This window comes from Uloborus diversus, chromosome 5 (assembly GCF_026930045.1).
Source record: "Uloborus diversus isolate 005 chromosome 5, Udiv.v.3.1, whole genome shotgun sequence".
In the NCBI taxonomy this organism is placed as follows: domain Eukaryota; kingdom Metazoa; phylum Arthropoda; class Arachnida; order Araneae; family Uloboridae; genus Uloborus; species Uloborus diversus.
Genome location: NC_072735.1, coordinates 93,340,714 through 93,362,220, shown reverse-complemented (window position 1 = coordinate 93,362,220; position 21,507 = coordinate 93,340,714). Strand labels below are relative to the sequence as shown.

Below are 21,507 nucleotides of genomic sequence, written 5' to 3'. Positions count from 1 at the left end.
TTATACCCCAATTTCATTTCACTATGTAAATATTCCAGGACACAAAAATTTGTACAGTACTTGTATGAAAATATAGTTCATATACAAAATGTCCAGTTAGCCTTTGTATCACAATTAGTATTAAGGCTCCTGTTATGTTTGCTACCTTATTTAAAATGATGATGTTTTTTTTAAACAATTATTAATGAACTGTTGAGCATGAAAATATTGTTTTCAAACTTTCGTGATCTCGTAAGAAACAAGATATTTCTTCAATGTCACTTCTGAATTGGTCCATACATATCATAGTTTCCCAGATTTCATTTGACAATGTAAGTCCTCCGAGACATAAAAAGTTGTACAACACATGTATGAAAACATAGTTCATATACAAATTGTCCAGTTGACCTTTGTATCACAATTAGTATTAAGGCTCCTCTTATGTTTGATTCCTTAGTTAAAGTGATGAAGATGTTTTTTAACAAACAATTATCAGTGAACCGTTGAGGGTGAAAATATTGTTTACAAACCCGCAATACATAGTTTCCATCCAGCAATGAAAGGACTAGATAAATTTTTGAACAAAATCTTTCTTAGATTTTAAGGATTCACCCATATGCTCGGCAATGAAGTTAATGGAGATGTAGTCTTAATAGGTAGATTAAATAAATGATTATGAGAGATGATATAAATTATGATGTATAAAAGTCTAAAAAGCGCTCAGCACTTCAGTTCATGTGAGATCACAAATGCTATTTCTTTGGAAAACAACCTGGAAGAAAAATAGATAAGAAATTAGTTCGAAATACGCAGTCTTATTAAAACGAATAATATTTTACTGTTTAAAAATGTCAATTATAAGTAATATTTGTTCAAACGTATTTTTCTTTTAGAATTGCTCATTTTATGACGTATTAAATGTGGAGTAAAACTCAGAAGAATGGCTATGTTTATATTGCTGTATTTTAAATTTATTTTTAAACCAAGCAAATGATATACAGTGACTTATTACTTCCAATGAAGGATTAAAATAATCAGTTTCTTAAAATTTTCCTTGTTTTGCTCTACTTATAAAATAAATTGAGACATTTCTTTCTCTCAAATGGAGGGTAAACAAATTAAACACCATTTTAAAGCATGACTACTCCTAGCCACTTTATTCACTCCTAGCCGCTTTATTTTTACTTTTTTTTTGGTTATGTTATCTTATTAAAACAAGAAGTTGAACGTACTTCATAAGTGAGTTTTCTCAGTAATATTCGCTTCTTTTATTTCGTCTTCAACAGGAGGCCAAAGAGCAACACTTGTATACACAGAATTTAGTGTTTTCAAAACCAATGAATGTTTCAACTTGTCAGGTTTCACCTAAACAAAATAAAATATAATGATGAGAATATAGCTGTTGCAATCATAATTATTTCTCAAAACAAAAAAAGATAATAATTTTTATATTTTAATAAAAGCTAAATCAACATTGATGCGTCAATTCATATTAAAAGTTCCACTGTATTTTCCCTGGAGAGTTAAAACTTACTTTAGCCTCTATACATAGTAGGAACACAACGGAAGACAATGCCCAAAATGCTCCAATAGTCACTGCTGCTATGGTCAGTGCTTTGAAGACTATAATTGGTGTTTCCACCCTTGATTTGAAATAATTTGCAAAATAAACATCCAACTGAGCTTCCTGAAACAAAAATGAATTTCGTTAACAAAGTTTTCGTCAATTAATCCTCTTATCTATACTAATATTATAAAGAGAGAGGGCGGATTTTTGTGTGTTTATATGTTCGAGGTAATCGCCGGAACCACTGCACCTATTTGAAAAATTCTTTCACTATATGAAAGGTGCTCTCTTACTGAGTAACATAGGCTATAATTCGAAAAAAAATCCGATAAATAGTTCTTTTTTTATTCTAATTTAGGCCCAAATTTGACGTAAATTGCCTATTATTGGCTATTAAAGGGGTGAAAAATTACTTGCACATTAATATGTGCAAGTTGCACATATTAATATTATATATCGTTGAAAAGGATAGAATTTTCCGCGTTCTAAACAATTTGTTTCAATGCTCTAACTTAATTACAGCGGGAGTAATTCGCGTTTTTAACTCGAACCTTTTTTAGACTTAGCTGAAATTTAGGTACTACTTTCTTCATTAAATCTGTCAATAAAAAGTGAAGGAATTGTCCCACAGTTTTCTTTTTGACACCATTGAAAAAAAGCGACATTTTTTACTCCAGATCTCTCTCGACCTATGGTCGAAAAAATTAGCTTCTATCTTCAAAGGAAAAAAAAGTTACAAATGTTTTTAAATCAAATTCGAAACATGTCATTTTGATTCAGGTTGTCAACCATTTTATTTTCGCGTTTCCACGGCTACGCTTTTTGAATCCATTGTGCATTTCCTTATTTTGCATTTAATTTCTTAAACTTATTTTATTTTGTGTTTCAATGGTTACTTTTTTAAAATCCATCTTTCGCATTTTAATTTCTTAAAATTATTTTAATTCGCAACTCCAGAGCTCGAATACGCTACCTTGCGGCGATTAACAATACTACCGAAAAAGGTAAAACATTCCATTCCACGTGTTTTCTTTGGGGTAAATTACAGGCTTCAGAAAGTTTGTGGTGTGATGTAATTACAGAAGAATCAAAAAGAAAGCCTCCGACAAACACGATGAAAAATTACTGTCATTCACTAAGCATCAAAGCAAGTTATAAGTTACGGCATTTGATTGTTTTACCTTTTTCATCCGCCATTAAACAATGACTTCAGTGCCCCCTATAGTTTGTTGGAGTTGTGAATATCTGTCGTCATTGTTCGGAAGGGTAATTTTGCATGGTGTTTTTCTTCCTTTTATTTAAGCCTGTTTGTTGAATATAAGTCACTTAACACAATTTTTATTCTCAAGGTAGACCGGGCAAAAGCAGTGCAACGCAGCTCATAATATGTAAAGATTTGAAAGCTACTGTTAATGTGATTTTACACTTTTTTGTTTGTTTGGCGAAACATTATTGCCAAAAAAACATCCGCTTCACTTGCAAAAGGGCTGGGTTCCGGTAGCGTGGTCGCTTTTTGCGTTAGGCGCTGAGCACTTCAGTCTAGGATTATTGTTTTAAAGCAAACGTAAATGTAATTCATTGTTTTGGCGATTTGTTTTGAAAGAAAAGAAACTTTTGATTTGTTTTTATCCGAGTGAAATGTAAGACATTTTCTTCTTTTTTTCAGAGGATGGTTTTTGAATGTTAAACTGGATGTTTTTTTTTTCGTTAGACAGATGGATTATGATAGCGTGGTTGCTGGGCGAATTTGGCGTTAAGCAATAGAGCTGCGGAATTATTTTCACATTTGAAAGATATTATTTGATGTCTTTTTATTTGTTTATTTGGCGAAATATTTTAAATTGCAGTAAAAACCGCATCACTGGCTAAATAGAGTTTTGAAGGAACTAAATCTAATTTAATAATTTGGCGAAAAGTTTTAAATTCCAAAGAAACTTTAATATTTTTTTTCTTTCTTTTTTTTTTGAAAAGGTGTGTACGCATTTTATTCAAAGAAAAATGATCATTTCCCATCAGGGGGGGGGGGAGGGGCATCAATTTTTTTTATTCAATGGACTTCCATTAAATTTTTAGCACGGGCATCGCTGTGCAGGTACTGCTAGTATTGTATAATAGCCGATGATCGAGTAGCCCACGTGTTTCAACAATGAAACTCGCGCCACGGCATGATAATTTGATGATAAGTTTTGGTAATGTTTAACAGGCCGGGAAAGGTTTTATTTTGACAAGGCTGAACTCGATTCGGCAACTTAACTGTTTTACCGGTAAGGCTGTGTCATTTCAGGAGAATGAAGAAACGAAAAAAAAAAAGGTCAACAATGAACGCTATCTACTGGAGTTTGGGGTTAATCCACTGGAGTTAAGGGTTACAATTTCAACTATCAAAATATCACCAAACAGGCAATGGCTTCGTTCAGATGTAGAAGTTTTTTCAACCCGTCATACCTTGATGGGCGACTTTCTAGTTATTGATAAAGACTAGAGCATAATTTTCAGTCAAATTAACTGTAAAAGAAATATGTACTGATCATTTTTAGCATCGATTTGAGCAAATTGAAGTGCAAACTAATATAAAATTCATTTGTTTTACCAAGTTATAAATTGAAACAAAATATGAATGATTGCCATTCTCCCGCTTCCCCTTTTCTGAAAAGAAAAGTTTGTGAATTACGACTATTTTTTGTACTTTTTATCTTCTTCGGAAGACTGCTGAAAAAAAAAATCTGCGGCTGGGTATTCATCTTTTAATATTTGTAATATGTTTGGTGAGTCAAGTATGTCTCAATTTATGTGGTGGATTAGTTTATAACGAAAAAAATTGAATTACACTGCAAATGTCTGAGATATTTGTGAACATTTAGTTAAAATGACAATCGAAGATCCAAGTTTCATCACATAAATGATTCAAAGATGAAATACAGTGAGAAATTCTATTTGTCAGCGACATTTACTAATTTTAGTCGGTAAATAAATTAATAGTCAGTGTACTTACTTCGCTCATCCACAGCACAGGAATAATACTGTCTGTTACTTTTTGTAGGGCTCTACAAAACAAATAAATGTAATTAGAGGAGTTTTTTTTTCCTAATATAAAACGTTACATTTAAACATAAAATGCATCGTAATAGAAGTTGGGGCAAAAACTACTTACTTATAATCTTCTGACCTTCTTGTCACACCATTTAACTGTATCCTGAATGCCGCATTTAAAACAAAGCCAGTATTCTGAAATAAACAATTAAATTGTAGTTGTAATGAAAGAACAGAAACATCATGTATAATCATACAATTCAATGATCTTGAAAACAACAAAACGAAGTCATACATACTGGTTCGATATCAACATATGTTTTATGCTTGTCAAGAGAAGCGTTAACACCGTCAACTGCTGCTTGAAGATTTGGATCTCCATGCAAAAAATGGGGAAACGAGATCACATAAGGAGCACCTATACATAAAAAAACAGTACATTAGAAAAATATAATAAACTTCATTTTTGATGATAAAACAAAGTTGTATCACAAGAATTGAAAATATTTTTAATGTTCAATTAAAATTTAGACAACATGTATGTGTGTGCATAAATATCGCAAGTAGTTTAATCTTCATTTGACTAGCTAGATAAATTGCAGTAAGTTCCCACCCCGAAGCCAGGGCTAAGGCAGAACTACAAGCAATATAGAAGACACTGCAGTTTCGTTCTTGCTAGAACTCATCAGTTTGGATAAGTGAATAATCGAGCTGGAGGTAGATGTTACCACATTGAAGCTGAGATTTGATTTGACTCCTTTATTTGCAAACGTAGGCGCCAAATTTGAAGCCTCTAAAGTTTTGGATTGCACCGTTTTTGTATAGTTTTTCGTTCCTAACTCTTCGTGATTGAGACCTGCTATTGACAGAATGATTAAATTTGTAAACATAATGTCAAAATACAACCAATTTTGTCTCTGCAAAAAAAAAAAAAAAAAAAAAAAAAAAAAAACATTTTTTTTTATATTTTACATTTTTAATACCTTAATATTTATGTATTCGATTCATTACAAAATGGCACATTGATTATTTATTTTAATGCCTAGAAAGTTAATCTAAGCGTTATCATGACGCCTAAATTTTAAAGCCTATTTCTAACATTGCTTTATCATAATTTGCTCTTTTTGCTTTTCGGTAGATTACAATGATCTTCTTTCTGCTGCGCCATTCAGGTGTTAAATCTTCATATTACACTAGGGGGCTCTGCCCCCTGCTCGTTAACGCTCACCAACTCCCGAAGATTGCTTCGCAATCTTATTTGATTCGTAAAGATTTAAATCGTCAATTAAAAAGCAACTGATTAAAAACGCATTATGAGCTCCCTTTGGAACAAAAAGCACCCCTTCCCCGGGTTTCAAAATAAATAACTTGTACCAACTTGCAGAGCGATAAGGGCTGAGGGGCTCCTGAGCATTGAAAAACTGTAGTTTTGTACGTTTGAAAGGTTGCTTTCATATTCGTGGACTCTAGTAATATATTTCGCTCTTTAGCTCGGGGATTGAATTGATTTGAGCCTAAGATTTCCCGTTAAAATCGAAGCCCTTAAAGTTTGTGAATAAGAAAGAAGGATCAAGCGAATCGAAAAGACGTAACTATGGCAACGCCAAATAAAACATTTATAATTTTAATACAGATGAAATTATTCGAACTTGGATTTTAACATGTTGTAACTTTTTTTCCTTTGGAGATAGAAGCTTAGGTTTTCGACCATAGGTCAAGTTAGATCTGGAGTAAAAAAATCTGCTCTTTCCAGTGGTGTCAAAAAGAAAACTGTGGGACAATTCCTTCGCTTTTTACTGATAGATTGAATGAAGAAAGTAGTGCTTCTAATTTTAGCTAAGCCTAAAAAAGTTCCAGCTAAATACGCAAATAACTCCCACCGTATTTAAGTTAGAGCATTGAAACAAATTGCGTAGATTGTGGAAAATTCTACCCTTTCCTACGATGTACAATATTAATGTGTGCAAGTAATTTTTTACCTCTTTAATAGGCAATAATAGGCAATTTACGCGAAATTTGAGCTTAAAAAATTAATTACAAAAAAAAGCTAATTTGAATTTTAAAAAATGAAACCCCAGGTGCACATCCCCGGGGCTCAAAGTAATTTTTCACAAAATTTCTTGGCTGTAGGGGCTATGGGGTCTCCTGGACGCAGGTCCGGCTCAGACTTCCTTCCGGAATTTCTTTGAAACCTTACTTTTATTTACTGCTTTTGGTACCTGCACGGCTTTGCCCGGAATAGAAAATTAAAATGTCTTTTGGTTCGCCTGTATATTTACAAATAATGTATGGTGAATCTTCTCGCCAGTTGACTTGTGCCCATGTTACGGTTCCACGTTATGATAATTTCGTAATTTACTCGTCTATCTTATGATAATTCTGTTCTTAAAATTGGAATAGAAAGAGAATTGAATCGAATTTCCGAAAAATTGCTTCTAGGTGCACACCCCCAAGCTACAAACTAACTTTGTGCCAAATTTCATGAAAATCGGCAGAACGGTCTTGGCGCCTTGCGCGTCACAGAGATCCTGACAGACAGAGAGACTTTCAGCTTTATTATTAGTAAAGATAAAGATAAAAAAACAATAATTTTAAGATACATTTTAAGTACATGTTCCCAATAGTCGATTGAGTCGCGGATAATCGGGGCTTTACTGCATTTAGTTTTAAACTTTTTTATTGTAATCTGTATCATAGTATTCTTACACATAAAGATAACTAAAAGAAAATTAGACACACCTGGTTTACAGTTCAATGGCAAAATGCCCGAGAGACAATGCGAACCTTGACAGTAACATTTGTTCTCGGGATTGGTAGCGGCATTGGACAAAGTATTGTCTGGCATTCCGAATCGGAGAGTTTTTATTCCGTGGACTGTTACATCTTTTACGTATTTTATTGGCATCGATCTGCATAAATTAGGGTTAAATATGCTCAATGTTCGATTCCTTTGGACACCAGGAGCATACTGAACACCATCCGTTCCATTTATTTGATCACAAAATTTATCATTCCACCAGTTGACTGACCTAAAAACAGATGGAAAAAGCATATTATTGAAAATGCAAAATTGATTTGTCATATGTAATATGGTTAAAAGGTTCATTTTTGAAAAAGTTTTGTGATGCTTAAAGATGTTTACATTTATCATCGCTGATGTCTTATCACATAAGATAACTTTTAAGCTGACTTTCTTAATTTGGTAACATCTGGCTGCAACACTGCTCATTTCAACATGTTTGAGCCACGAAAACGTTCCATCGATCACTAGTTAAATATTTAAGATCATTTTTATTACTCTTTTGGGGGAGTTCCAGAGTAAATTTGCTGTATTTTTTCTTACTACGAAAGAAAAAAAGTTCCGATAGGGCCGTCATTACTGAGTCGCTTTGATTTGGTAAAAAACACAAATTGAGGCATTTGCAAGAGATGTTAGCTTTTTAAACAGTTTTCTTGCAACATATCGATAATGCAAAACAACAGGGGAAAAGTGTAATGAATGAAAGTTGCCTCAAACTTTTTTTACCCGTATTGATCGTTAATCAAGTTCCACTATAGAGATCTCTTCCGGCAACACATAGAAGAGTAAGCTTGAAAACGTATCTTTTAAAAATTGCCAATTTGCTGATTTCTAAATGCAAGAAACTTCACTCTTTCGAACAATGGTTTTCACTCTTAAAACGACAATTTTTTAAATTTTTTTGAGGTAAAAAATGCATAATAACATAATTTCAACTAGTGTCGTTTTTTTTTTTTTTTTTTGTAGTATGTGGACCTGTGGTTAGGATCTCTGCTTTTCACGCATAGCAGTCATGTCATTGCATAGCAATCCGTCGGCTACAAGCTGAGTCGCGATTGATGCAAGGGAAGTTTCAAATCTCCTAATTCATGTGCATTCGCAATTGTTAAGTCGTAATATGCAGCAAATGAATATTCTGATGAAACGACAGACAAAGAAATGTAAAATTCTTGATAATACATTTTTGAAATATTAGTTCATATTTTGAAAGCATATTTCCTTTTTGTGCAAATATTATTTATTTGTTTGTTTATATTTCATCGGCTTTTAATTTCTAAACTTTTTATTACTCTTTTCAGTGCCGTAGCGTGGAGGGGGTGGCGGTTAAACTCTTAGTTTTGCAACTTATTTCAAATCATGTTATTGTCTTCTTTATCTTTATTAATAATAAAGCTAAAAGTCTGTCCGGAGGATGTCTGAGATAGGCTCCGGAGGATGTCATAGCGCCTAGACCGTTCGGCCGATTTTTATGAAATTTGGCACAAAGTTAGTTTGTAGCATGGGGGTGTGCACCTCGAAACGATTTTTTCGAAAATTGGATATGGTTCTTTTTCTATTCCAATTTCAAGAACAAAAATATCATAAAATGGACGAGTAAATTACGAAATTATCATAACGTGGAACCGTAACATGGGCACAAGCCAATTGGCGAGATATGAAATTATCATAACGTGGAACCGTAACATGGTACAAGCCAATTGGCGAGAAAATTCACCATACATTGCTTGTAAATATTCAGGCGAACCAAAAGAACTTTTAATTTTTCTACTACGGGCAAAGCCGTGCGGGTACTACTAGTATTTAATATACTTGTAGACAAACTGATTGTTGTGAGGAACCTTCACCCAAGAAACAGTGGCGCAGCCACGGGAGGGGTTTTGGGGTTAATAAAACCCCTCCCTGAACACAAGCATATTCATTTCCTCCATTAAGATCAAGGGAAAAAGCAGAGTATTTGAGCTTTTCCAAGCGGAATAGGTTTCAACAAAATATTTTACTGTTTTTAATAATCGGGAAGCAGTCGGAAATTACTTTTCAATTCTTAAATATAAAAGTTGTATTTCATGATAAGCACCCCACGTCCCCCCTGGTATAAGATAGCTAAAATGGTGTCAATAAAGCTCACAGAGTATCATGGTCCCTCAGCACTTCCATCTCTGCACAACCAGTGGCGTACTGGGTCAAAAATGTGTACCGGGAAAAACACTTGACCGGCGCCTTGTTCTATTTTCGCCCCCCCCCCCCCCATTCGCCAAGTTGAAATAAAAAATTAAACTTGATGAACTTCCTACCCGAGGAGTAGATAATCTCCCCAAGACAACTAAAACTTTTGCGCCCCTCCCCCCCCCCCCTTTTGTCGAAATGAGAGAAAGTTTTTTAATTCCTTCGGTGATGTTAGAAAGAGAAGTGTTTTAGGGGGAGGAGAGGTTTCAAAGTTAGAACTTCTAAAAATTAAACTTGGGACGAGTTTTTTATGAATAAGAAACGAGTAAAAAGAGGAGTTTGAAGGAGAAGAGGATAGAGAGAGCTCCTTCGTCCATTTTTTTGGGGGGGGATCGAAAAGTTAAAGTTCAATTGTTATCTACAACCATCTTAATAAAGAGGGGGAAGGGGGGTCCGGGGTCCTCCCCGCTAAATTTTTTGAGGTTGTAGCCCCTAAAACGCAGTTTTAGATGATCTCTAAAGATTATTCTAAAACTGCGATATCTGAAGATTATCTCTAAATTATCTTTGGTAATGTTAGGGGCTGAAGAGGTTCGATGATGCTCCCAGACCTTTTTCGAAATTGAAACTTTAAAAACGCAATTGTGTATTATATCCAATTATTTTAGAAAGGGTGGTTGGCTCTTCCCCGAAATTGAAGCGGTTAAAAGGCAATTAGACTATTTGCGGTGATATTAGGGGAGGATAGTTTCGAGGGGAATTTTTCGAACGTAACGCGTTTTTCGTCGTAAAAACGCTACTGCAGGCTATCTTTAGTAACGTTAAAAGGATCGGCAATTTTCCACAAATGAAATCTTAAAAGCACGATTGCAGGCCATCTTTTGTAATGTTAAGAGAACGGGCATTTTTTTCCGAATTTGAAGTTCTAAAAACTTTATTTCAGTTGACTTTCAATGATGATGTAAGGGAGAGGAGTTCCCGGAAGCTCTCCTCAGAACCCTTTCGAAACTCAAACCCTTAAACAAAATTTAAGACGATTTAGAGCGAGTGATAGGATCGTTTTCCCAAGAAAGGTTTCAAGGTTATCTCCCAAAACACAGTTTTTAGACGATCATTGGTAAAGCTTGACCGCGAAGAGAAGGCGGTTGACCTTGAAGCAAACACATCATTTGTATCGTTTGTAATAGATTGATTGTAATTATTTTGTGATAGATAGGATCAATGAAAACGACTCTCACTTTTAGGTGCTTTCTGGTTGATTCTACCTATTAAAAATGATACAAAATGAGGTTTCGCTTCAAGGTGATCCGCCTTCTCTTCGTGGTCAAGCTATAATATTAGTGGACAGAGAGGTTCGGAGGCTTTCCGTCGGAAATTTTCAAAAATTGAAATTCCAGAAAAAAAATTGCAGTCTATCTTCGACGATGTATTAAGCAGTTCGGGAGCTCCTCTCGGAAACCTTTTCAGAATTGAAGCCCTAAAAACGACCATATTTTTAGATCTCTTTGATGATATTAGAAGGGAAGAGAGGTTCGGGAACCTCTGGAATTTTTAGAAATTTAAGCCCTAAAAACGACTATTTTTGGTGATAATAGGGGGAAGGGAGGTTCAGGGACTTCTGGAATTTTTAGAATTTTAAGTCCTAAAACCGAAATTTTAAATGGGTTTTGATGATGGGGTGGTTGCGGTTCTCGAATATTTGAGTGGAATGCTCTCCTGGAAGCTTTTTGAAGTTGAAGACCATCTTTGGAGATTGTAGACGATGTGGTTAGGGAACTCTTCCGCGGAATTCTTTCAAAATCAAAATTTAAAAAACACGCTTCTCGAGTACCTTTGGCGACCAAAAACGAAGAGATATAAGGTTCAGGGACTTCCCACTCTTCCGCTTTCTTCTTTCTTTTTACGTATTTGTTTTTATTATTGGTAAAAATGTAGTGGAAAACGCTCCTCCAGTTTTCTTTTCTAAACCTATTTGAGTGCTTTAGTTTTTCGAAAATGAAATTTTAAATTTCCAGTCTGCTATTTTTATTTATTTGAAATACAAGAGTTTGTAGCTCCAAAGAGAAAACTTTTCACATTTTAGATTGATGTCTCTTGAGTCTTTTTTTTCCCCCACTTTATTTTTATTTAAACATCATGCCTCCTAAATCTCGGGATAAAGTTTTGGTTTACCTTCACTTTAAAACATTCAAACACCGAGAACTTAGTATTAATCCATTACATTATTTAAATCTCGTTCCCTACTTTTTTATTTTATTTTAATTGTTTTATTTTTAAAACATATTACAGCGGCCTACATAATGCTATTATGTTATTAATCTATTCATTTTTTATTGAACTAAATCTCGTAATAAGTTTGTAACGATACGCTATTTTTTTTTTTCGATCAAAAATGTTTGAAACGTGCGGAGTTCAGTTAGGTAAATTACAATGCAGGATCTTGGTTGTTTCTCAATAATATGCGAAGATTTCATTTTCTTTTTAAATTTGGCAGAAAAAAATACTTTTGTCACTTTTATTCCTTTAGTTCATTGATTACTACTGTTTCAATTCTTAAAGATTGCGAAGGTTTTCTTCTTTTTTCTTTTTCTGTTTTTAATCAATTTTAGAAATTGGCGGCTCCATTTCTGAAAACTGGTGGATGTTGGCGACGGCCCTGAACGCTTCGAAAAAGTTTCGAAATTGAGGTCTTTACAAAACATTAGATCAACTTTAATAAAGTGAATACGGTGGTTCATCCCCGGAAGCTTTCGAAATTTGAAGTTCAAATATCATATTTGTAGGCCATTTTTGCTGACTCTTAGAGAAAGGCATGCGTTTCAAAACTTTTCTGTGGAAATTTTTCGCATGGCAACTTTCTTAAATGTCATAACTGTATTCTGTCTTTGATAACTTTAGAGGACGGGGTGGTGTTCGGGGACTCTCTTCTGGAAAGTTTTCGAAATTGAAGAGCTAAAACGAAATTGTATAGACAATTTATTATAATTTCGGGAATCATAATTTCGCTGAAGTTAGGGTGACTCCTCTAGTAAGTTTCCGAAATTGAAGTGCAATATGCTAAATTTTAAACGATCTTTTTGATGTGGGTCGTCTAGGTGCTATCCCCTGAAAGTTTTCGAAATTGAAGTACTTTAAATGGAAATTTTGGCGATCCTTAATAATGCTGGGGTAAGGCGGCGAGTTATCTCTCGTACCCCAACGGTGGTTGCCGCTGATTTTAGTCGACAAAATTAATTTTCTTTTGATTTTTTTTCTTTTCATTTAAAGTTGGGAAAAATATTTTTAGTCATATCTTCAATTTCGCGCTCGGAGGGAGGGGGCAGGGCCGATCCTAAGGTGTCGGCCGCCCCTGAAGAGCAATTTGCATGTTTTGACTATAACGCCCATACAAATCTATACAAATCTTTCTTCAAATTTCTGTATCAAGTTCTAATTAAAAAAAAAAAACAGAAGAAAGATGAATTTATGTAAAAAGATAGAAAAAACTCCTTAGGTACAATTTATATCTTTGAAGAAAGTAGCAGGAACAAAAAATTTACTAGTCGTAAAAACGCATTTTATAGTCTGTCTTTGGTGACATCAGAGGAAAGACGGAGGAGGGAGAATCGGGGGGGGGGGGGATCTCCCTCAGAAAATATTCGAAATTGGCGTATGAAAAATAGCTGTAATTAATCTCAGGTTGTGTTTGGTTTCAAGGACAAAAGAGTCGGGAACATTCAAGGTCCATGGAGAAATTTTCAGTATTGACGTCAAAAATTGCAATTTTAAGGAAATTTTTCGAGACTTGAGGGGAAAGTAATGTTGGAGTTCTTTCCTAAAATTCTTTAAAAATTGATGTTAAATTGCAGCTATTTTTTGTGACCTTAGTTAAGAAAGGATCGACGCTGAAATTTTCTGAAACGGAAGTTTTAAACAAGCAATTTTGGGTTATCTTTGTTGACGTTGTTGGAGGGCGGTAGATTCGGTCGTCTCCTATCGAAAGTTTTCGAAATTGAAGTTTAAAACTCAAATTTAGGCTGTCTTTGGTGACGGTAAGGGGTCTGGCATCTTTCCTCTGGTAATTTATCGCCACTATTGTTTCAAAAACACATTTTTCGCTGGATTTGGACACGATAGGGGAAACTGGAAAATATTACGAACTGATAGAAATATTTTTCGGAACTAATATCAATTTTAGGCTGTTTTTTTTTTTTTTTTTGAAGAAAGGGTTTTAGGGCTCTTAAAACCTAAATTTTGTACTATCTTTGGTGACGTTAAGGAAACCGAGAAGCTTCAGCGGATCTTTCTGAATATTTTTCGATATTAATATCTGAAAAATACAACTAAAGCCCTGTCTATAATTGATGGGGGATGCCGGATGCTCTAGTGCCGTGAAAATTTACGTAAGCGATCCGGAAATTTTTAGAAGTGGAATTCTCAAAATCGTATTTTAGGCATTGTTTGATAACAATGGGACAAATAGCGGTTGGGGATTCAGTGTGCCCTCGAGAACTGTTTTTTGAAACTGAAGTCAACTTCAGGCTACTTTAGGCAGAAAGGGTTTGGTGTCTTCACGGAACCATCTAAAAACGAAAATTTGAGCATTAGTGATTACGTTGGAGAAAAGGGGGATCCGCGGTATTTCCCCCAAAGTTCTTCGAAACTGATGATTGAAAAACGCAATTTTAGTTTGTTTTTGAATACGTTAAGTGAGAGGGGGTAGGATTGGGGGCCTCTCTAGAGACGCTAATTCAGACCATCTTTGGTAGTAATCTTAGGGAATGAATTTCAGCACTCTCTACCGCAAAAATTTCAAAAAAGATATTCAAAAAATATCATTGAGCAATTTTTGATGACGTTAGGAAGGGTTGTCCCCAGAAAAAAACATTTTTGATTTTGGAGCCATCATTTTTTGACTATGTTTGATTACATTAAAGTAGAAAGGGTGAATAGGAGACTTAATTGGATCCTTAAAATCGATGGTTCAACCAGCAAAATTTTCCGGAATTAAAGTCCTAAAAACGCAGTTTGAAGCCTTCCTTAGTCTCGTCAAGGCATCCTTTTGGATCTTCGTTTTGGAGCTACGCTTAAAATTTGTAACTCGGGACAAGTTTCTGGTTCTCCTACCTGATCTGAAACCGGGCAGTTCATTCGTGATTTTAATTAGAAAAAATTGCTGCAAAGGGAAAATTAAGAATTTTAGTTCTTTGATTATGTATGTTTTACTCTCAGGGGAACCGCAATTTTCCATTGTCTCTCCAGTCTCCACGCATCCACGACTGCTGAACACAGAATTTGTTGTTTGAAATACTTGCGACAGTATCCTATCAGCCTAGTTTTTTTTATTTTTACATAAAATATGTCATTGTTAAGGGTTAATAAAAGCTTGAGGGGCTGGAGATGAGCATTAGTTGCCTTTAGAAGACACCCTTTCATGCTTCGGGGGGGGGGAGTCCGTCATTTGTCCCTCCCCTGTATGAATGCCTGATTACCAGTTCTGTCAGAAATTTCGCAACCAAAGAAACATGTAAGTAAAGAGTTGATATTAATGGATAATGGAGCAACACAATGTGTTCTAACATTCCATTTTTCTTAATATGCTATGCTGTTGGAAAATTGGCACCTAATTTGATAATTGAACATTTGAAATTCTGCATATTTATTCGACTTATTATGTCATCTTGTGAGAAATTTTCGAGGAATTTTGCTTTATTAAAAGAACTAGATGATGCGGCCTGTGGCCGCCCCTTGCTTTGGCCGCCCTTGTGCGGTGCACACTATGCACACCTGCTAGGATCGGCCCTGGGAGGGGGGTTGGTGTCCCTGTGCTTCTCCTAGTTACGCCCCTGATCATGTTTTGAATTTAAAGTAAAATTTATTGAGTAGTAGTGATATTTGCCGCCTTTAAAAAAAAAAGTAGCACCTGAAAGGGAAAAGGTATGTGGAAGTGTGAAAAGTATATCAAACGAAATGACTAAAAGGGCAATCTGATCCTATGAAAAAGCTCAAATTTAACGCTATTAAATGTGATAAGTTGAAAATGAGAAGTATAATACACGCGTACAACAATTTTGTGTAATCATGCGCTACATTTAATAATGATTTAAAAGAAAATATTTTTAACGAAAAAAATCTCTTATTGAAAATGAATGGATCCTACCTCTAATTTTGTTTCCCAATCTGCTGGGGGGGGGGGGGGGAGGAGTAAATTAGAGTGCCTTAAAGTCTTCATGGGGGCGCCGATGCCACGAAATTTTCATCTTCACTATTAGAGAATTATGAACTGTTGAAAAATTTCGCAGCGCTTCTGAATCATTAATAAAAATAAAGGGGCTGTGCAAGAAGGTATACCAGTTTTATTAATTTTTCTCTGTTAGTTATGATTAGTTATATCAGTGACGAATCTAGGAAAGGAGCTATGTGTGTATGAAGCTGCAGCCTCACTCCCCGTCCGCACTTAGTGAAACCGAAGTTTTTGCCTTTCTTTTGCTTCGTTGGAAGCGTCATCAAGACAACATAAAAAATTTTGACCTTAGCCCCCCCTCCCCCCAGGACTAAAAACCCTGGCTTTGTCACCGAGTTACAGAGAGATGGACGCCGTACGAAAGTTAGATGTCCGAAATAGGCGCCTTGGTGCAAAAAAATCTGGAAACAACGGCATTGTTCATAACTTTTAGGTGAAAGTTTTATAGTTTCAACTGAGTTCAAGTTGGCGCTGAATGGTTGCTTATTGTTAGAGTCGCCAATTGATACTTCAAATTAAAAAAAAATTTCCCTGATGTTACTTTTTTTTAATTCCATTTTATTCCTTGGATGAAGGGAGGTAGATTTGGATGAGAATGAAAAAAGCATTATACATTAACGATTCTGATTAAACCGATGGATGGAGGTAACTTTGATTTTAAAAAGGGATGATACGTAGTTTTATGATGTTGTCTTATTTGTTCATCTCGTACGATAAATCTTATGGTACCAGGCGCCGCAATATCCGGTACAAAATTCATTTAAAAAAAAAAAAAAAAGACTGAGGCGCCGGCGCACTAAGGCACCGGCGCACCGGGAATTTTCCCGGTATCCCGGCGGCCCAGTACGCCACTGCTCCTTTTTAGGGACATCTAGTGAGAGGAAGCGTACCGCACCCGATTTTCTGAGGCTCTTAACTAATTCTCATCGAAAGATCGAAACCATTATTAGCTAGCATTTGACATTCAAAAATATATGAATGTATTTTAGGAGGAGCTTTTAAGTGATCTCGCGAAAAACACGCAAAAAATGAATATAAGATTAAAGTAAAACTAATAATAAATATTCTGTGCTTTTCCCACTTTCTTCGTTTCATAGTGACATCAATACGAATTATTAATTGTTTTTAAGAAGTTACTTAGAATGAATAATTACTAATCTGTAGAAATTCTTAGATATTGAATAATTACGCACAAGGGCACCCATATGCAAAATTTTAAGGGGGGGGGGGCTCAAAAATTTTCCCCATGGTTTAGCAGAATATTTTAACCATGGAAACCGATTTTAGTACAGATTAAAGATGTTAAAATTTGACATTTTTTTATAACTTATTCATTATTGGCTCATATTAGTCATTTAATGGCTGGAAAAGAAATTTTTATACATTTTCGCAAAGAAAGAAGCACTAAAAGCAAGGAAGTTCTCATTTCTAAGGGGGGCTGGAGCCCCCTACCCCCCTATATGGGTGCCCTTGATTACGCATTGTAAATGAATGGGAAAGAAAGCAACAATTTTTGATTTTGAAAACCCCTCCCAGAAAAATTTTCTGGCTGCGCCACTGCCAAGAAATTAAATTCTGGCTGTGTTAGTGTCTCTGCTACATTTATAAGACAGTAAGATTTTAAAAGGGGAAAGAAAACGTATTTATGAAATAAGTCATCTGAAAACTGAAAATAGTTATCAAGTAAAAAATTAATGGTCATTTTACAACTAAAATTCGAGGACGAAATTTTTTTTGAAGAAATTTTTTTTTCCATAGTTTCCAATTTTAAAAACTGTTCTCTAAATACATAACTAAATAGTTTTAAATCAATATTATTATGAACTGAAGTAGAACATTACAAGAGCAAAAAAAAAAAAAAAATCAGTTAACAATAACTTAATATTCTGCCATACGGTAATTAATTTGTATTTCTCTGTTTCAAACGGTAATGTAAAATTGTTGTGCATTCCCCGATTAAAACAAATTTCTACACCTTCCATTCTAAATAGAAAACAATTTTCCAAGTCATGTGAATCATTCACCAGTTTTTATTCTTGAACAAATTGAGCGAATCATCGTTCTTTGAAAGAAAAAAAAAAGAAGAAAAATAGACAGAGTTATTATTAGATGGCTCTATCTTGCGTACTATAAAATTATAGGTAAGCTGTAGATAAAAAGATTTACAATTAGTTTTGATGTCTTACTTTTTTATCAAACCACCTATCATGCCTTTAGTAATATTCCCGCTTTGGCCCCTTACCTTTTTTCCCTCACATGCATCGGGCGTCGAATGGAAGGTATCATTACTTGATATGTGAGGTCAAGGTAGGAATTCTGTTCTCTATTTGCAGAGAAAGTGTCTTGACATTGACAGTTGTGTAGAAATCTAAACGAGCAGTGCATTTCCTTTCAATTCTACCTAACCTGAGCACATACAGCTTATCAGTTAAGAAAAGGGTGAGAAGTAAAATTGTTTCCTTGAATTTGAGAATGACTTGTCTATGAAGGCAGAAAGATAAGGGAGATTGTTGTCTTTGCGAAACTGGAAACAACCGCAAAACGGCTTTCGACACATTTGGAAACTATAAAAGAAATTTCTTCATTTCCTGATAAAACTGTGTGCCATTTGTATCTTGATCTAGAGTTTGCAGTTAGTCTGTAGCAATTGTTGATTTCTGCGCAAATAACGAATAGAAACGAAGACTTAAAAAAAAAAAAAAAAAAAAAAAAAAAACTTAAAATCAACTAAACAATAACAACAAAAATAAATAAATAAAACAGTAATAATAATTCATTGCTTACGTCTGATTATTCCACATCTGAATCGCGGCATAATCTTCAATTCCATGGACACCTGATTTTATAGTGAATACTCCATCCCCAATATGTTTTCTCTGTAAGATATTTGTACATTAGTAATGGAAAATGAAAATTCTTGACATTTTAAATCGATCTCAAATGACTTGCTAATGCAATTAAAATTAATATTCGACAGTGCGCGGCAGTGGCGAATCCATAGGGGGGGGGGGGGGGTTCGCCCCCCAAAAGGTTTGTGAATTTGAAAAATTTTCGGGAAAATGCCACCAAACTCTCCCTCCCCCAACACATCACAAAAAATTGCCTACAACTGTATTTTTGCGACCTTAATTACAAAAATTTTCCAGGGGAGTGGCCCCCAATCCCCTCTCTTCAATGTCATTTTTGGAGCTTCTATTTCGAAAAAATCGCCGGAATTGAAAACTTTTTCGAAAATGTCGTTTGAGGGCCTTCAATAACGTTTTTAAGATTTCAATTCCGAAAAAATACCGGAAGAGAATCACCGATCCCAAGCCCTTCCCTTAACATGAATGAAGATCCTCTAAAAATAGATTTTTGAAGCTTCAATATTGAAAAGTTGAAGGATAGCTCCTGACCCCATCTCTCCCTATTACTTAAGTGCACCTTTGCCATAGTATTAAATAGTATTAAATAGTTCTGAGTCAAAATATTGTGTGTACATTTGATTAAATTTTTAATGGGTTACAAAGTTACTTTTGAGCTGGTGTTATAAAAATTATCTTGACATTTGTCCATCTTAAGGCTCTTGCAGGTATATTTGATGAGTATTATATAATTTTAACAAATTGCGGAGGTAGGGAGATAAAAGCATAACAAAAAAAGAAAATTCCGGTATTTTCAGACATAAAAATACCGGAAATACGTCAGAAAATAACGGAAATTCGGTAAAATACCGGAACACAATCACCCCTGGTAATATAGTAACAGTACAACTCTGCGAAAGAATGGGTAGGAGAATATGTAAATGCTTAGTTAACGGGAGGATACAATTCATCGGCTTAAAAAAAATGATACGAATAGAGTTTCAGATTTACATTGTACACTTCAATAGCTTAGCCAGTTGAGGGAATGTACTGTTCATGCATAGACGCATATTAAAATTAATTTTTAGATGATTATTATTATTATTATATTTTATTATTGAATCAAATTGTTGCAAATTTTGTAAGATTCATTTACAAAAAGTAACTTACTTCGTGTAAAATCCCAAAAGTATCGTTGAAAAGCTTGAGTGGTAGATTAATGAAAGGTTCTACAACTTTTGTTAAATCAGCAACCATTGGTTCGTAGTATCCTTCGTAGATAATTTCCCGGATTGTTTTGTGTACAAGAAGCGTCTCATTGTAGCTTTCAAAAATGCCATTCATGATATCGGCGACCAATGAACGTATGAAAAATGGAGCGTAATCTTCGACGTAATTGATGACAGCCTAAAAAGTGGTAATGAATGAAATCGATTCATGTTCAAATCATAAGATGTAAATAAAAACACAATGCGTTGATTAATAGAGCAAGATTTTAATAATTAATAATCTATTCGTGATTAGTTTTGTATGGATTTTTGATTTCCTCGTTCTTAAATCACATAAGTTAATATTTTTATTTTTTATTTATTTTTTTTTTATTTCCAATGGCACATTTAAAGACAGTTGAATATCAAAAGCATAACAACAAAACTATAAATGAAAACGAGCAATCCAGCGTTCCCAGATGGATGTCCGAGGGAGAGCAGGACATCTGGACAAATGAGGCATGTCCATTACTTCGTGGAGATCACAGTGCAGAAAGGGTCAGGAACCACGTTGATACGACAGAGATGTTTTCGTAGGCAATCATGGCCAGATAATAAACGAAACATGGCGACAGATTTCATCCTAGGCCAATTAGGGACACTCAGAATCAGCTCAAACCATGGTTTATTGCTGTTGCGATTTTTGAGTTCTTCGTGAAAAGTGTCTTTAAAGATTTTCTTTATTAAGCTTTTGATGTTACTAAATGGAAGCTTAGGATTGGTTCTCTGAAGAACCGATGCTCCCTTTTTGGCCAAAAAATCGGCCATCTCATAACCTTGGATTCCACAGCGGGCCGGAATCCACTGAAGAACAACTATCTTATTATTTCTGGCAAGCCGGTTAAGGAGCTTCAAACAATTATCGGTGGTTAAAGTTCGGGAGTGGCTAGGTGTATCGATAGCTTGGAGTGCAGCCTTTGAGTCCGTTAATACAACTGCTTTTTAAAAAGAGTCTAAATGTGGCTGGAGCTGTGACAGGGCCTGGCAAATGGCAGCAGTCTCGCCATCGAAAGCTGATCTATGGTTGCCAATGGAAGTGTAAAGGAAAAAAGTTCACAGTAAACACCAGCACCAGTATTAACACATCCATTCACATTAGAGCCGTCAGTATATATTCTCAACCATTTCTCTCTGGGGTAACAGGGTTCTATTGTTTCGAGAGCAAGAGCTCTTAACACTACATCATTTGTCTCCGCTTTGAACACATTCTTGATCAAATTAAGACGAATGGAGAAACCTTTTTCAGAAATGGGGTTTATGGAGGGAGGAAATTGTTCAGTCTCATATTTTAAATCTAGTTTAGAAGAAATATCAGCTACTCCCTGGAGAAAACCTTTTTGTGATTTTAAGTTTCTCCCGCCGACCAGAGAGTCCTGGTTCCACAGGGACAGACACCCAGGGATTCTAAGTATTCTTTCCCATAGGACAACAGCTCTTTCTTCAAAGATCATCTTTAGAGGTCTATTATCAGTGCTGAGTAACATGCAGTCAATGGGTGTTGTCTTCACTGCTCCGGTAATCAGTCGTAGAGCATGATTTTGAAAAGTCTCACAATTATCTTGTGTAAAAAAGCGTTTAAAGGAAGAAAGATAAAACCGCATAGGGTAACTGCAACTGCACCACTAACAGACATG

General features: G+C 35.0%; 1 protein-coding gene across 1 annotated transcript in view; it reads right to left on the bottom strand.

Moving 5' to 3' along the window:
- Positions 1-628: 628 nt before the first annotated feature.
- Positions 629-21,507, bottom strand: part of LOC129222432 (lysosome membrane protein 2-like) — a 52,360-nt gene continuing 31,481 nt past the window's right edge. The window contains exons 4-12 of the mRNA XM_054856947.1: positions 19,776-20,012; positions 18,547-18,638; positions 7,316-7,605; positions 4,876-4,994; positions 4,698-4,771; positions 4,539-4,590; positions 1,514-1,666; positions 1,212-1,344; positions 629-751 (exon numbers count right to left, since the gene is read on the bottom strand). Coding sequence (XP_054712922.1) covers positions 1,213-1,344; positions 1,514-1,666; positions 4,539-4,590; positions 4,698-4,771; positions 4,876-4,994; positions 7,316-7,605; positions 18,547-18,638; positions 19,776-20,012 — 1,149 coding nt within the window. The 3' untranslated portion in view covers positions 629-751; position 1,212. The remainder of the gene's footprint in view (positions 752-1,211; positions 1,345-1,513; positions 1,667-4,538; positions 4,591-4,697; positions 4,772-4,875; positions 4,995-7,315; positions 7,606-18,546; positions 18,639-19,775; positions 20,013-21,507) is intronic.